General features: G+C 36.2%; 1 protein-coding gene across 1 annotated transcript in view; it reads right to left on the bottom strand.

Moving 5' to 3' along the window:
* Positions 1-18,303, bottom strand: part of ATP7A (ATPase copper transporting alpha) — a 79,521-nt gene that overhangs the window by 43,907 nt on the left and 17,311 nt on the right. The window contains exons 2-3 of the mRNA XM_063085111.1: positions 7,702-8,191; positions 6,438-7,163 (exon numbers count right to left, since the gene is read on the bottom strand). Of these exons, the coding sequence (XP_062941181.1) occupies positions 6,438-7,163; positions 7,702-8,191 (1,216 nt within the window). The remainder of the gene's footprint in view (positions 1-6,437; positions 7,164-7,701; positions 8,192-18,303) is intronic.

The following is an 18,303-nucleotide window of genomic DNA, read 5'->3' as shown; positions in this document are numbered from 1 at the left end:
AGTATAGTAATGCCTCTTAAATTTTAATGCACGATCACCTGGGAGATCTTATCAAAATGCAGATTCTGATTAAGTACATCTAGGGTGGAGCATGAGATTCTGCATTTTCATCAAGCTGTCAGACAATAGCAATGTTGCCAGTCTGAGTACAGCAAAGGACAGTTTGAATAGTAAAATGCTCCTAAAGTAGCCAGTCTCTGTTCTTAAGTGAATCACTTTAGAAAGCTATTCATTCAGACTGTGACAGCATTATTTAGAACAGAGAGGGCAAAATTTATCAAATAGTGCCACTGTTATCTTAAAGAACTCAAAAAGGTGGCTTACTTGCCAAAAGGAAATTGCTTTGGGTTTAAATATAACCATTATTTTAATCTAGTCAGAAGCTTCCTTCATTCTCTCATAATTATTATCAATACTTAAGTATGAATTTGGAAAATGAAAAAAAAGTTTACAGTGCCAATAACTTTATGACTTGTTCCAGAGCAATTTAGTTATGTTAGGTACCAGAGGTAACCTTAAATAGCTTCTACAAATTTCACACTTTGGAAGTACAGTATTAAATTAAAATAAGTCATGGAGGTAATCCCTTTTAGCCACCTAAGCATGAGCACTAAAGAAGGATCCATAAAATTGTGACCTTTACCACTGTGAGTGTGGCAAGCAAAAGAGGAAAAGCTTTCAACTTCCACAAAGACAATGAAGGTATTGAAAGTCCACAGTAAATGAATGAATCAATCAATCAATGAAGGCTAGTTTCTTTCAGTTAGTTTTTCTATAGGCTATAAGAACACTACATATGCTTAAATGAACTCAAAGAAAAGTTGACTTTCCTGCACTTGAAGCAACTATTAGAAATGATTCCAGAAATTTCAAGAAAAGATTTCCAATCTGATACTCAAAACTGCTAGGAGGTTCAGTGTCTGGTCTAATGTGCAGAACAAAAACATAATCTGAAGATGACTTCAAAACAATTATTGGGCCGAGCCCGTGGTGCACTCTGGAGAGTGCGGCGCTGGGAGCGCGGCGACACTCCCGCCGCGGGTTCGGATCCTATATAGGAATGGCCGGTGCACTCACTGGCTGAGTGCCAGTCACGGAAAAGACAAAAAAAAAAAAAAAAAATTATAAACATCATGTTTGCAACTTACTCTCAAATAGTAGTAGTTTTATCTATCACCATGTGTGTATACATGTGTGCAACAGATGTAGGGCACATAATAGGCTCCTGATCATTACTTGTTGAATAATTGATTCCCAAGGCCCTTAACAATAGTAAGTTGAGGTAAAAGATATTGTTAAGAGTTAAGGAACATGCTGCATTTGTGTTTCCTGAGGACTAGGTAGATGCTATAAATGGTGCCAGAGACTGAACAAGTACTCTTGAATTCCACTTACTAGTCTGAGCAAAATTTCTCCTGTTGCTTAAGTGCATCTTTGAAGCCACCTAAGGCAACTGGAAAGTTGCTTTTGCTCTGCTCACATTTGTTATATAAGACCTCATAAAATGCTAGCTATTTTAAATTATATTATTCGATATTATATTATTATTGCATTAAATCAAGGTTCTGGACTTGTTTGTGTAAACAAAGTTAATATAGATTTAATTCAGAAATTTTATTCACAGAGGTCAATACAACAAATTATTTAAACCAGTGTTCTCAAACTTTAATGTGCATATAAATCACTTGGAGAGTGATTTTAATCACTTTATCATTTTAATCTACATTAAAATGTAGATTTTAATTTAATGGGTTTGCAGTGGGTCAGAGAGTCTGTATTTCTAACAGGCTCCCAGGTGATGCTGGTGATGCTGGTCTGTGAATCATACCTTAAGTTGCAAAAATATGGACCCAAGTGACTAGGAAAGATTCCCTTTTTGAGTCCAATCTGAAAGCTTGTGAGGCCGTTGCTTACTGCAATGAGAGATACCAGATTTGAATGTGAAAAATATTTCAGTTTTATACCATATGTGACATAAGTTGATTATATTTGGGTTCCTATATTTAAGAAGCATGGGAATATTATAATGTAAGTAAGTTGTTTTAATGATATTGATGTAAACTAAACTTACTTATGTGGTATCCATCACTGAGAACATAATGAATTATACATGCCAAAGTATTTCAATTTAATAGAAACTCTAAGAAGTAATTCAACATTATGACGTAGTAAACTGTGACTGAATATAATTTCAGACACTGCCATTGTGAAAATTTTTAAGTGGTGATAGATAAAACTAAATTTTGCTGAAACAAATTTTAGTCATTTTTATGGCTACCTGATACAGTTGCACTTCTAATACTTCTGATTTAAATTTTTCTTCTGGTTTTATAATTATTTCCTCTTACAATTATGGATTTCCTATATTTTGTTCAGATCGTACCAGAGGCTCTTTAACATTTTAGTATTCTGTATGAATTTCCTAATAGAGAACAAGATTTCCTAAAAGAGAACAAGATTCTTGTGCTCTAAAAAAGATTTGAGAATTCTAGGTGGGAATGCAATATGGTGCAGCTACTTTGGAAAACAGTCTGGTAGGTTCCTTAAAAATTTAAACATAGAGTTACATATGACCCAGCAATTTCACTCCTAGGTATATACCCAGGAGAAATAAAAACATATGTTTATGTAAAAACATGCAGACAAATGCTCATAGCAGCATTATTCATAATAGCCAAAAAGTAGAAACAACCCCATCTTCGTGAACTGACGAATAAAGAAACAAAAATGTGGTATATCCATCTGATGGCATATAAAAAGGAATGGAGTTTTAATACATACTACCATGTGAATGAGCCTTGAAAACATTATGCTAAATAAAAGAACAGAGACACAAAAGGACAAATATTGTATGATTCCACTTACATGAGGGACCTAGAATAGTCAAATTCCTAGAGACAGAAAGTAGAATAGTGGTCAGGGGCTAGGAAGGGGAAGGAGAAATGGGGAGTGACTGCTAATGGGTATGGAGTTTCTTTTGGGGGTGAAGAAAATATTCTAAAATTATATAGTGGTGATAGCTGCAAAACTCTGTGAATATACAACCACTGGATTGTGCACTTTTTTTAAAAGGGTGAATTTAATGGTATGTGAACTATATGTCAACGTTAAAAAGTGAGAATTCTATAATTCTACCATTCATCATCAATATGAAAATTAAGAATGTTTGGTATGTCTCTGGGGCCTCACCCACTGGAACCTATCTACCATAATAATGCGAGTGTGTTGAATAAAATTTGGGGTCGGTTTTAGTGAACTTAAAAAGGGAATATTACAATTTGGTATTCTTCATTTTAACCGGAATACCAAAGATTAATGACATTGTCTGGAAATTAGCTATATAACTTTTCTACTGTTACTTAAAGCAAGACATTTTATTAGAGCACTTTAAGTTTAATTCAAGGCCAGGTTCAATTCCCATTTGAAACAAGTTCATACAGGCAAATTCCATTGAATATACACTTTTAGTTTCAGTTCAAAAATATAAGCTATCAGGAAATACGAGACTTTGGGACAGCTCTGGAGTTAGTTTAATTGAAATGCCTAAATTTTAAACTACAGTTAAGCTTCCGGTCAAGATGGCAGAACAGATGGTCACCACAGTCACTCTCTCCCACAAATCAACCAATTTACAACTATTAAAAAGCAATGACAGCCGAGCTGGGGCCACTAGAGCTCAGGGAAAGAGGAGGAGAGACATACGGAGTTCATGAAGGCAGGAGACGCCACGATGAGAGAAAGAAAAGATCACTCCCACCATTTCAAGCCCCAACCACTTTAAGGCTGGGGCTGGTGAGCACATGGAGCGAGAACTGGCAAAAGCTGAAGCTGTGCCCTTTGTATGAAGTTTCTTGGAGGCGGCAGGGGAGAGAAGGGCCTTGGTGGCCCTCAGGACAGCAGGACCACTAACAGGGTTCCTGGGGATCCACATAGGAGCAAAAAGCCACAACAACTGAAACAAGGAGGCACTCAGAGGCCAGTGAGTCATCACAAGGGACTGCGCAGGGCCTATCCCCTGGGAAGTACTTGGAGTGTGGGCAGTGGTGGAGATGGGCCCACAGGGGGAACATCAGGGCACAGCATGGACAGCTGATCTGCCCTCTAATCAGCACAGGACCACTCTGTGTAGACTGGTCAAGAATATAGCACTGCAGGGACTGCAGTTTGCTGAAAAGACTTAGGTCCAGACCAGAGTTTCCACACAACCCAGGTGTACCAGATCTCAGGAGAACCAGAAGTACCTACAAAGTCAACCATTAAAATCTGAGCTGCACAAAAAGCCTTCCCCAGGGAATCAGCAGCAAAGCAGCAATTTAGCTCAACCACAGGGCTCAAGCATTGGTCCCCACAGGAAGTTCCCCCATTTTAGAAGTAAGCAAAAGACAACAAATTAGTTCCAGTGCAGAGTTTAAGTAGTTGCAACAGCAAATAATCCAACACAGAACTAAGAGAAAAATCAAAATACCCACAGACCAGAGACAAAGTTTGATATTAACTAGTAAAGGTCTCACTTCACCAAAGAACATCTATAAAATCTAGAAGGACCGGAAGCCCCTTGGCCCCTGAGACAGGGAGAGGAGAAGGCCAGGGGCCTCGGCCATGCTCCGACACTGCAACCAGCCCAGCAAAAACCACCAAGCTGCTGCAGGAAGTGCCCCAGGCTCCTGAATCAGGCAGTGGGGGACCAAGGACCTTGGCCATGCCCCCTGACACCCATGCCCAGCCCAGCGATGACCACCAAGCCACTGCAGGAAGTGCCCCAGGCTCCCAAGCTGGGAAGTGGGAGGCCAAGGGCCTCAGCCAAACACCCCCAACACCTGCAACCAGCTCAGCAATGACGACTGAACCACCACTGGAAGCCCCCTGGTTTCCCATGCCAGGGCGGTGGGGGGCCGAGGGTTTCAACCACACCCCCCTGACATCTGCATTCAGCCAAGCAACAACCAAGCCACCACTGGAAGCCCCCGGGTCTCCCCTGCAGGAATGAGGGGGATGCCACACGCCTCAACCATGCCCCTACTCCTTCCTCTTTCTCCCACCCTTTTTCCTTCGCCCTTCTCCTCTCCCCCTCCCACCCAACTGCTCCACAACAACTTAGAATGTAAAAACAGATGGAGCCAGAGACCGACCCCTCCTCCCACAACCAGGCATGCTGCCACTGCCACAGGTCCCACCCAGCGTCCTGAAGCATGGAACCAACCCCTCCCGCAACCAGGCAAAGAGCATGCCCAAAATACCACTTCCATGTGGGTGGCCCACCACAGCCACCACAATAGCCACAGCTGCTGCAAAAGCAGCCAGATGCCACAACCACCATGCAGATGGACCACTCAAGTGTAGTGACACAAGGAGAGTCACCAGAGGGGACCAAAGAAGAAGATGTCTCTCTCCACAAAGCCCATTCCAGAGTGACAGAAGAAGCATCTGCTCTATGATAATAGTGGGGGACCTGACTACACCTCTCTCAGCACTGGACAGATCATCTAGGCAACAAATCAACAGAGTAACTGCTACTCTTTCAGAAAGACAGAAGAAATCTAGGTTATCAGAGATGGTAGGGTAGAGGGAAAGGAGGATGGGGAGATTGCATAAGGCGCATAAAGAATAAGTATGATTTGTAATAATATACATGCTAATAATATTGATTTTATCAACATACGTAAACATGAACCCAAAAAATATGTATAATCAATTATGATTCAATAAAATAAATAAAAATAAATTTTAAAAAAGGAAAAAAAAACTACAGTTAAAATCCTATTATTTATTTCTACCTTTTTTCTTTTAAAAATTACATTTGCTTTCCCTATTATATACAGACATACATACATATATACGTCCTTGCAAAAAAAAAAAAAAAAACTTATACAGGAAAACACAGTGGAAACAAGTCACTTTTATCCTACCACCCAAAGATAACAACTGTTAAAATCTGACCTCAATTATATAAGTAATAAACCTTTCCATTATTAAAAAAAAACCCACAAAACTTTGGCTCATGTCCTACCAGAATTCTTATTCATTCATATACTTAAATAACATACCCATGGTATAAATTCATATACATTTGTTTATAAAATTTTAATCATAGTACATAGACAGCTTTTCAGCTTGCTTTTTTTTTTTTTCCATTTAACAAAATATCTCAAACACTTCGCTGCAGCATTAAGTATCTTTAATACCATATCTTTTTATGGCTTCACAGCATTTCATCATGATTGAAACATAATTTATTTATTGTTTCTAGTTTACAATATTATAAATAATGATGCAAGCATCCTTATGAATCTTTGTATACATCACTATCTCCATAGGACTCACTGGCAAAAAGTGGAATTGTAGTGCCTATGAATCATTTTTATTGATAAAAGCCAAAAGATACAGCAAAATGGAAATAAAAGAACATTAGGGGGAATCAAAGAAGAAGTGATAATTACCTGACAAAGTAGCATCAAATCCCATGTCTTCTATTGCTTCTCTCAAGGTTTCTGGAGAGGTTAGTAGAGGATCATACTCAACAGTCGCCTTGCTATTTGCAAGGGAGACTTGGATGGATTTTACACCTGCCTTTTTTGATATGACACCCTCAATAGACTGCACACAAGAATTACAAGTCATACCATCGATGTTTATCATGGTTTCTTGAGTCAGAGGCTGACTAACTGTGTTCAAAGGAACCCTTTGAAGAGACGGGCTGGAGGGAGAGTTCAAGGTACTCTCCACTTCACTTTCAACACTAACTCTATATTGCCCTGGTGATACGGCCTCTATTGCTTTTCTTAGGGTTTCTGGAGTGACTGAGCTTGCATTGTATTTCACAATGGCAGACCTATTTTCTAAAGAAACTACTATGCTGCTTACATATTGGAGTGTAGATAAAGCACTTTCAATATTTGACACACATGATTTACAATGCATGCCATCAATGATAAAAGTGGCTGTTGAATCATTGGTATCTGATGGACTCCTCTGCTGTGATCCTTCTGAGGATTTGACTGGTGTGTTCTTTAGACGCTCTACATCAATAGCTCCCAATTTGAGGTACTTGGGCTGTTTTTTAATGAATGCTGGAAAACCCACAGCTTCAATCTGCTTTTTTATTTCCTCTACTGTGATAAGATGAGGTTGATAAACAATGGTAGCTTCTTGGTTGTCCAGGGAGACTATGAAATAAAAAGAAACATAATTCTTTAATTCAGTTATTTCTGGGCCACTTCAGGCACTGTTTTCTGAATCAATAACCACAAATAATTGTTTCTCCCTCATTCTTATCATCATCTTTTCTTAAAATAATTTTGTTATTTGCAGAAAATGTTATTGACATAGACTGGAAACAAGTAAAAGATATGACCACTGTAGCTGTGGTCTACAAGTTTCTGCATGCCTGAATAGAAATATATTAGAGGTAACAAGTACCCCAGGCATGTTTTGATAAGAACCCTGAACTCCATGAACTGCCACCCCAGCTGCCTTTTCTGATAAACTTCAGTTCAAGGCTCATGTAACCTTTAATTATAATCATTAACTTTACTGACATTAATCCTGGGAATATTCTGTACCTCTAACTTCGACGAAGCAGTAAGCATTCTAGTCCCATACATTCAAATACCCATGTTTAAGAAGAAAGCAGAAAGTTAAAAAATCAAAACAGAAAACTCAGCCTTACAAAAACAATCAAACAAATAACACCAGATATATTACCTTTAATTCGCTGAACACCTTGCAGTTTCCCAATTTTTCCTTCAATGGTGCTAGTGCATGAATGGCAGGTCATCCCTTCCACTTTCATCTTCAGCATGACTTCACCTGCTTGATCCATACTGTGATCTTCACAAGTTCCTGACTTTTTCTCCAGTGTTCCAATATCTAAACTGAGATCTGGAACCAGCTCTGTTATCTGATTGGCATTCACTACTGAAGGGATTATTGTCACTACTGCAGTTCTTTGCTGAGGGGAAATTTTAACGTCTGTCACACCCTTGGTCTTGAGCAATGTACTTTGGATATGGTCCCATGGTGGAGCCAGTGAAGCAGTTACAGTCAGAAACACAGTGTCAGTTAAAACAGGGAGAGGGTTAGGATTATGGAGAATAGTATCAAAGCCCATGTCATCAATAGCTTCCTGTAGGGTCTTTGGAGTCTGTAGTTTAGGGTCATAAATAACAGTTGCATTTTTTTCTTCCAGAGAAACCTTTTGGAAGGAAATTTCAGAAATCAGTTTAATTAAATTATATGACACCGGACTTAAAAATATCAATCATTGCACCACATTCAAGAAGAATGAAACAAATGACCCAACCTAATATAGTTTCTCTTTTAAACCTAATATAGTTTCTCTTTTAGTTTTCATCTTTACTATTCTCACTAGAAAGAAACACAAGATGTCTTGTGTACTTACGTGAATGGTAAAGCTATATGTAAGTGTACGTGACTGTGGTACTGATCAGGCATTTCAAACGTGCATGGAGGAACACACCTTAGAATTTCACAACAGACCACAAACTACTCTTTCCTACCATTTCCTTTCACAAATTACTCAAACACTTCACAGTCTAGCAATTCAAAAGGTTATATAAGAAACAGGATCAGCTACAGAACATAAAATGTAATATGAAGTTTAATCTTTAAAATGTTCAATTAAGATAACTTTGTTGGCAAGAAAAGGAATAAACACACTGGTTTATGAGTGAAGGCAGTATTCATAGACTTCTGTAGTATATACTCCTATATCCCCCTAAATTACTAAGCATAACATTAATTTTTGTTCAAAATAAGAATATATTTATTGCTTTGCCTAATTAGATTATAAAACAATGATTATATTCTTAAAGCTCAGCTACTGCATATAAATTAACTACTGCCAGGCCATCTCTTTGGCTGACATCTTACAAAGATTTATGATGAAGATACACACACCCAGACACACACACACAGACAAATACTGGGTGGGGAGTCAGAAGATTTGAGTTTCAGTATCAATTCTCCACTAATTAGCCAACCACGCTCATTAGTTATACCATCTGAAAAATGGGAAAATATTTCCTATTATCTTCCAGGGTTGTTATAAGGATCATATGAGTAAATAAATAGAAAAGTGTTGTTTGTAGCACCAATGAGTTATATAAAAGTAAACATTGAATAATTAATATTTATTGAGCACTTATAACGTATACCAGGAAGTGGGATTCTCAGGAAACAAAGACAAACATGACATGGTCACAGGGAGCAATGTTAGGACAGAGAATACAGAAAAGGTATACCCATTTATTCCTGGGAATATGGGTCAGAAAAGGCTTCTTAGAGGAGAAAATAGCTGAGTGCTAAAGGACAAACAGGAATCAGCAAGAATATATGAGGCAGGGGATTCCAGACGAATGAAAGCAAAAAAGTAAAGAAAGATAAGAGGCTCAAGAATTAGGTCACTACTCTATTATGAGGTCTTGTATGCCAATAATGGTTTGTAATTTATCCTATAGGTAATGGGAAGTCATGGAAAAGTTAAACGGGGGAATGACATGATTAGATTTGCATTTTACAGAAGAATCATTTGGAGGAAGTATGGAAGATGATATTTGGGTGGGGTGGAGTCATACAGGAGGAAGGGAGATCAGCTAGGAGGTTATTGCAACAGTGGTGCAATAGAAGGTTTGAATTAAGGCATGAACTCTGGGGTAAAGAGAAAAGAGGCAGTTTCAAGATATATTTAGGAAGGCAAGGCCTACTACTGAGATATAGAGGGTAAAGGAGCTGGCTATAATGACTTACAGGTTTCTGGCGTGGGACAGGGAATAGATAGTGTCATCATTAGCTGACATCAGAAAGAAAAGGAAAACAGGAGGAAGTTAAGAAGTTGCAGTGAAGGGACAGGAGATAAATTTAGTTCGGGACCTGTTGATTTTGAGATAGCAATAGGATATTAATGTTCAAAAGGCAGTTAAAAATATGTGCATTATTATTATTATTAATTCCTAGAGAAAAGCCTTGTTCCATAAAATAAAAACAACTCAAAAATGTAAAGTAATTCAGAGGAGGAAATCCCATTTTAAACCATCTATAACAGTTATATACTTAAATCTTTCACTTAATAAACTGCATATTTTTATTTCTTCCCTTAGTTTGGTAATTCATGACTATGTATTTGGTGAAAACCTGAAATGTGTCCATGGCATGGAAAGTTTCTAAAACTCTGATCATTCTAGTTGGTTAGCTTGTTCTTAGTTATGAACAAAATCACTAGAATAAATGATCCAAAACAGAAGAAGTGGGAAAATTGTTATATTTGGTTTTGGATTACACTATATAACATTTTCCATGAAAAAACTGCAGAATTAGCCAAACCACATAGAGTTGAGACATATACTTTTGAAAGAGATGCAGTAACCATAGCCACTATCAAATGAAGGCTTTTGTGTCTTTGTGTTTTTAAAAAGATCCTCTTTTAAACTTTAATTTCATTCCCCTGAGGGCAATGATTTTCTGATTAAGAAAATGACTTTAATAATTTAAACATTCCAACTAAAGGAGAAGATGAAGAACAGATAAGTGGTTTCCAGGGGTAGGAGTGGGGAACAGCGTAGTATGAGGGAGTTTTTCAGGGTGATGGGGCTGTGCTATGTCCTGATTGTGGTGGTGGGTAAATGAATCTATACATGTGTTAACATTCACAAAACTAAAAAAAAAAAATTTCATAGATCTGTAGACCCCCCCAAAAAGTCAATTTTACTGGATAGTAATTTTTTTAATAAAAAAATTAAATAATATTAAAAATTCAGTTCTCAGTCGTACTACCCACATTTCAAGTGTCAATGGCTAATGTGGCTAGTGGCTGCCATACCAGACAGTGCAGATATAAAAATTTCCATCATCACGGAACGTTCTTGGACAGCACTGCTCTAGATACTACTATACTTTTCCTAATAAAGAACTAAAAGGATTCTTTTCCCTTTAGGTTTAAATACATTGTATCTTGCGTATCTTCAACAAGACCTGGTTTTGAACAAAATTTTTTCCCCCCAAAATATCAATTTACCAACATACCCAGTGAGAAATTGTTCCTGTTTTAAAAGCAAAAACTACTTTGTCACTGGATGGTTTGCTATACTTTCTACTGCTTTAGCCTATCTTTTATTTATAAAAGACATAGGAAACTATATATAAAATACTATGCAAAAAAGAAGTCATTACCCTATGCAATTTTCATGCAGCAGATGGGAAAACACTTCCTTATTTAGTAACTTCTATTTGTGTGTTTTAAAGCTGGCCAACCACATTCAGCACAAACAAAAATGTTCCCCTTTGGGGTAACAGCATTCAACTTTTCCTCTGAATGTTAGATATCAAAGAGACTTTTCAATCCTAAGGTCTCAAGGAAACAAAATTAAACAGCACCTTATTTTCTTTTAAGAGGAAATTCACACAGTAATTATAACAATATAGTTATAGGTGCCAAAATCCTTGGGCAGGAAACAAAAATGGCATTTAGTTACTCAACAAATATTTATTGAGTGTCTATTATGTGCCTGGCACTGTGCTAGCTGCTAGGGAGACAATGGTGAGCAAAATCAGGCACAAACTCCATAGAACTGGAAATTGCTGGTAGCAGTCTGATTCTGGGTCTGCGCTGCTCTCCTTTCACATGTTCCCCCCTCCCCACATTGTTCCACAATTTCAACAGCTTGTCTTTTCCTCAGAATCTTTCATTAGGAACCAATGCTGTTATGTGTATTTTCAGAGGAGCTATTTTTCCATTATATTAATAGTTCTTCTGAAAATAAACATAACGGCCTACAAATTATGAACATGGCTCACAGAAAGGACTCAAGGTGAAACACTATTCACTGTATTTTAGATGAAGGCAGTAGTGGTAAAGAAGAAAGAAAAATAAACCAAATGTATTCTGTGGCCTCAATAGCATTAATAGTGGTATAGAAGGTGCTGACTGTCCACGAAGACTGTAAAGATTCTTTATTTTAATGCTTATAGTGTTCCATGTCTCCTGGAATGTCAAATATGAAATTTGGGCACAGTATACTTTATCTGCATATGATTTCTGTATAATTTCCATAAACATACAAAGGCTATTATTTTCTATTCTCAGACAACAGGAAACCTAGGACCTTAGACAAATCATCCTACCAGTGAGGGCTTCAGTTTCCTGAAAGACTGGACAAAATAATCCTTTTTATCTCTAATTTTCTATTAAAGCTAAAAGCTGCATAACTACTTTTACTTTTGGGGGTTGGCATTAGTACATTTTGCTCTTTTGCATTCTTTCTTATTTGATAATGAAAAGTGCTATTGTCTGAATGTGTCCCCCACCAAATTCGTATGTTGAATTCCTAATAACCAAGGTGATGATATTAGGAGGTGGGGCCTTTGAGAGGTGATTAGGTCATGAGGTCATATCTGTGAACCAGGAAGTCAACCTCACCAGATACTGAATTTACCAGCACCTTGATTTTGGACTTCCCAGTCTCCAGAACCATAAGAAATAAATTTCTGTTTTTGAATAAGCTACCCAGCTTATGGTAATTTGTTACAGCAGCTTGAACAGACTAAGACATTCACCACCACCAGACCAGACTTACAAGAAATGCTCAGGAGAGTACTACAATGAGAAGAGAAAGAACAATAACAACAATCATAAAAATACCTGAAAATATGAAACTTACTGGTAGAGTAGATACACAAATTAGAAACAGAAAGCAATCAAAACTTATCAATACTGAAACCCATTAAACCTCAAAGGTAAACATTAAGAGAGGAAGAAAGGAGCAAAGGATAAACCAAACAATCTGAAAACAACCAACAAAATAACAGGAGTAAGACCTTATATATCAATAATAACCTTGAATGTAAATGAATTAAATGCTCCAATTAAAAGACATAGACTGGGCCGACCCCGTGGCGCACTCGGGAGAGTGCGGCGCTGGGAGCGCAGCAACGCTCCCACCGCGGGTTCGGATCCTATATGGGAATGGCTGGTGCACTCACTGGCTGAGCACCGGTCACGAAAAAGACAGAAAAAAAAAAAAAAAAAGACATAGACTGAATAGATTTTTTTAAATAACCCATCGATATGCTGCCTACAAGAAACATACCTTAACTACAAAGACACACATAGACTGAAAGTGAAGGGATGGAAGAAGATATTCCATGCAAACGGAAAGCAAAAGCAAGCAGGAGTAGCTACACTTATATCAGATAAAACAGACTTTAAATCAAAATCTGTACTGAGACAAAGAAGGGCACTATATAATGACAAAGGGATCAAGAGGATATACAATTACAAATATATATGCATGCAACACCAGAGCACCCAGATATATAAAGCAAATATTATCAGATCTAAAGGAAGAGATAGACACCAACACAATAACAGCTGAAGACTTTAACACCGAACTCTCAGCATTAGACTGATCACTGAGACAGAAAATCAACAAGGAAACATCAGATTTAAATGGCACCATAGAACAGATGGACCTAACAGACATATACAGAGCATTTCATCCAACAGCTGCAGAATACACAATCTTTTCACCAGCACATAGAACATTCTCTAGGATTGATCATATATTAGGCCATAAAATAAGTCTCAACAAGTTCAAAAAACTTGAAGTCACATCAAGTACTTTTTCTGACCATAATGTAATAAAACTACAAATAAATAACAAGAGAAACTTGTGAAACTGCACAAATACATGGAAATTAAACAACATGCTTTTGAATGACCAATGGATCAAAGAAGAGATTAGAAGGAAATTTTAAAAATTCTTGAAATAAAGATAGAAACACAACATACCAAAACCTATGGGATATACAGCCAAGGCAGTATTAAATGGAAAGTTTACAGCAATAAATGCATACATCAAAAAAAAAAAAAAAGAACAAAAAGATTTCAAAAAAAACAGCCTAACAATGCACCTCAAGGAACCACAAAAGCAAGAACAAGCTACACCCAAAATAAGTAGAAGAAAATAAATAATAAAAATCAGAACAAAAATAAATGAAATTGAGACTAAAAATACAATACAAAACATTGATCAAACGAAAAGTTGGTTCTTTGTAAAGATAAACAAAATTAACAAACCGTTAGCCAGACTAACCAAGAAAAAAAGAGAAAGGACCCAAATAAAATCAGAAATGCAAATGGAGACATTACAACAGATAGCACCAAAATACAAAAATCAATACAGACTATTATAAACAACTATACGCCAATAAATATAAAAACCTAGAGGAAGTGGATAAATTCCTGGACACATATGGCCTACCAAGACCAAATCAAGAAGAGAGAGTAAATCTAAAGAGACCAATAACAAGTAAAAAGATTGAATCAGTAATAAAAAGTCTCCCAACAAAGAAAAGCCCAGGACCAGATTATTTTACTGCTGAATTCTACCAAACATTTAAAGAAGAACTAATACCAATACTTCTTAATCTATTTCAAAAAATTGAAGTGGATGGAATTCTTCCAAACTCATACTATGAGGCCAGCATTACTCTAATACCAAAACCAGGCAAGAACACAACAAAATAGAAAACCACAGGCCAATATCCCTAATGAACACACATGCAAAAATCCTCAATAAAATACTAGCAAACCAAATCCAACAGTACATTGTAAAGATTATACAACATGATCAAGTGGAATTTATCCCAGGGATGTAAGATCGTTCAACATATGCAAATCAATAAACATAACACATCACATCAATAGAATAAATGAAGAAAAAAAAAAACATATGGTCATCTCAATAGACCCAGAAAAAGCATTTGATAAGATTCAACATCCCTTCATGATAAAGATTCTCAACAAATCAGGTATAGAAGGAAAGTATCTTTATACAATAAAGACTATATATGACAAACCCACAGCTAACATTATACTGAATGTGGAAAAGCTGAAAATTTCCCACTAAGAATTAGAACAAAGATGCCCACTCTCACCATTTCTATTCCACATAGTACTGGAAGTCCTGGCCAGAGCAGTTAAGCAAGAGAAAGAAATGAAGGGCATACAAATTGGAAAGGAGGAAGTCAAACTGTCCCTGTTTGCACATGACATGATTTTACATAGAGAGAAACATGAAGACTCTATGAAAGCATACCTAGATCAGATAAACAAATTCAATAAAGGTGCAGGATACAAAATCAACATACAAAAATCAGTACCCTCTATATACACCAACAATGAACTTGCAGAAAAAGAAATCAAGAAATCAATCCCATTCACAACAGCTACCAAAAAAAAAAAAAATACCTAGGAATAAATTTAACCAAGGAGGTTTAAGATATGTACAATGAAAACCATAAAACACAAATTAAAGAAATTAAAGAAGACACAAAAAAATGGAAAGACATCCCATGCTCATGTAGCAAAAGAATCAATACCATTAAAATGACCATACTACCCAAAGTGATCTACAGATTCAATGCAATCCCCATCAAACTACCAATGACATACTTCACAGAAACAGAAAAAACAATTCAAAAATTCATATGAAACAAAAAGAGACCATTGAATAGGCAAAGCAATCCTGAGCAAAAAGAACAAAGCAGGGAATATCACACTAGCTAATTTAAAAATATACTACAAAGCTATAGTAATCAAAACAGCATGGTAATGGATGTACTATGACCCCTGGAACAGAATCCAGAATCCAGAAATAAATTCATGTACCTACAGCCAACAGATTTTTGATAAAGGAGCCAAAAACACACGCTGGGGAAAGGACAGACTCTTCAATAAATGGTGCTAGGAAAATTGGAGATCCATATGCTGAAGAATGAAATTAGACCCCTATCTCTCACCATATACCAAAATCAACTCAAAATGGACAAAAGACTTAAATGTAAGACCTGAAACTAAAACTTCTAGAAGAAAACACACAGGAAATACTTCAGAAGATAGATCTGGGAAAAGATTTTATGAATAACACTTCAGAAGTGCAAGGAACAAAAGCAAAAATAAACAAATGGGATTACATCAACCTAAAAAGCTGCACAACAAGGGAAACAGTCAACAAAGCATAAAGACAAGCTGTGGAATGGGAGAAAATATTTGCAAACTATATATCTGAGAAGGTATTAACATCCAGAATATACAAAGAACTAAACTCCATAGTAAAAAAACATAATAATCTGATTTAAAAATGGGCAAAGGAACTGAATAGACATTTTTCAAAAGAAGACATACAAATCGCCAACAGGTATACTAAAAGATGTTCAACATCAATAATCATCAGAGAAATGCAAATCAAAACCAGAAATGAGACATCATCTCACCGCAGTTAGACTGGCTATTATCAAAAAGTCAGAAAATAACGAATGCTGGTGAGGATGTAGAGAAAGGGGAACTCTTACACATTGTTGGTAGGAGTGTATATTAGTACAGCCATTATGGAAAATAGTATGGAGATTTCTCAAACATCTACAGATAAAATTACTACACGATCCAGCAATCCCACTACGGGGTATATATCCAAAAAAAAAAAAAAATGGAAATCAACAAGTTGAAGGGATACTTGCACTCCCATGTTTATTGCAGCTGCATTCACAATAGCCAAGAGTTGGAACCAACCAAAATGTCCTTCCACCAATGACTGGATAAATGAAATGTGGTACATATGCACAAAGGAATAATACTTCGCCCTATAAAAGAATGAAATTTTGTCATTTGCAGCAACATGGATGAGCTTGGAGAAAATTATGTTAAGTGAAATAAGCCAGGCACAGAGAGAGAAATACCATGTGTTCTCACTCACATATGGAAGCTAAAAAAGTTGATCTCATGGAAGTAGAGAGTAGATTAGTGGCTACTAGAGACTGGTGGAGGCAAGGGGAGAGGAGAATGGGGAGAGGGTGGTCACTGGATACAAAATAGTAGAGAGAGAGGAAGAATGGGATCTAGTGTTCTATAGTAATATAGGGAGACTACAATTAACAATAAAGTACTGTGTATCTTTGAATAGCTAGTCGAGATGATGTTAAATGTTCCTAACACAAAGAAGTGGCAAATGTTTAAGGTGGTGGATATACTAAGCACCCTGATATGATCATTGCACACAATATGAATGTACCCAAATATCACATTGTACTCCACAAATACACACCATTATCATGAGTCCATTAAGAAAAATAAATTAAAAAGAGGAAATAGAGAGTAAAATAATAGTTACCAGATGCAGGGAAATGGAGGGGGAGAGGGGCTAGGAAAAAGTTGGTAGACTGGTACAAAGTTACAAAGTTACACTTAGATAAGAGTTCTGGTTCTCTATGGTGACAATAGCTAAAAATACTGTATTGTGTGTTTCAAGATGGCCAGAAAAGAGGATCTTGAATGTTATCACCACAAAGAAATGATAAATGTCTACGTGATAGACATGCTAACTACTCTGATTAGACTACTATACAATGTACGCATGTATTGAAACAAGGTGTATCCCATAAACATGTACAATAAAAAACTTAAAATAAAAATTAATTAATTTTAAAAACCTACTAAATCAATTTATGAACTAGCAAAAGGGAATTCTTAGAAACTAAGATGATATTCCAAAGTCAATATAAAAATTCAAAGATCAAATATTTTAAAATGAAAAAGATGCAGAGATTTTGCTAGTTTTTTAAGTTGTATTATTTTTCATGAACTAAACTATCTTTAAAGAATGCTTTGTCAGAATTTTCATTTCTAATATACTTTCATCTTACTTAAAAATTATACAGCTAATGCATGATTATTTGTTATTAAAAAGTTAAATACAAAAGTATACAAAGGAAGTAATGAAAGTCCCTCTTCACCCTGTTCCTCCACTGGTAGGTTTTTATCTTGTATTTCACATTTCTTTGATTCTTGGAATATAGTTCAACTAAATCAGAAACCTAAGCTTTTTGTATAGCTTATTCTACATCTTCACAGATTGATGATTATTACCTACAAATTTATAATAATCAAAATGCCTACATTATGCTAATACAGTGTTGGTGAGAGAGCATCAGTGTGAAAAACAAAGTTCAATGAACTGTAATTTGCCATAGAAAAAGTCAGGAAACCATTAAAAAAAAAAAAAGTCCCAAATAGAAATTAAAAGATTAGATGGTTTTTATATATTGATATGGAAAAATATAATATATCTAATCTAAGATATATTTGATAAATGAAATAAGCAAAGTTCAGAATAATATGTATAGTATGCTTCCATTTTTATAAGAAGGAAATACACACATCAAGGAGATACATATATGTACATGCAAATAATTTTATGCTCATAGTCTTTCTGGACGGATACATATACATAGGAT

The sequence above is a fragment of the Cynocephalus volans genome, chromosome X, assembly GCF_027409185.1.
Source record: "Cynocephalus volans isolate mCynVol1 chromosome X, mCynVol1.pri, whole genome shotgun sequence".
In the NCBI taxonomy this organism is placed as follows: Eukaryota; Metazoa; Chordata; class Mammalia; order Dermoptera; family Cynocephalidae; genus Cynocephalus; species Cynocephalus volans.
Note: the sequence above shows the minus strand (reverse complement) of the source record. Positions and strands in the feature narration are given on the sequence as shown.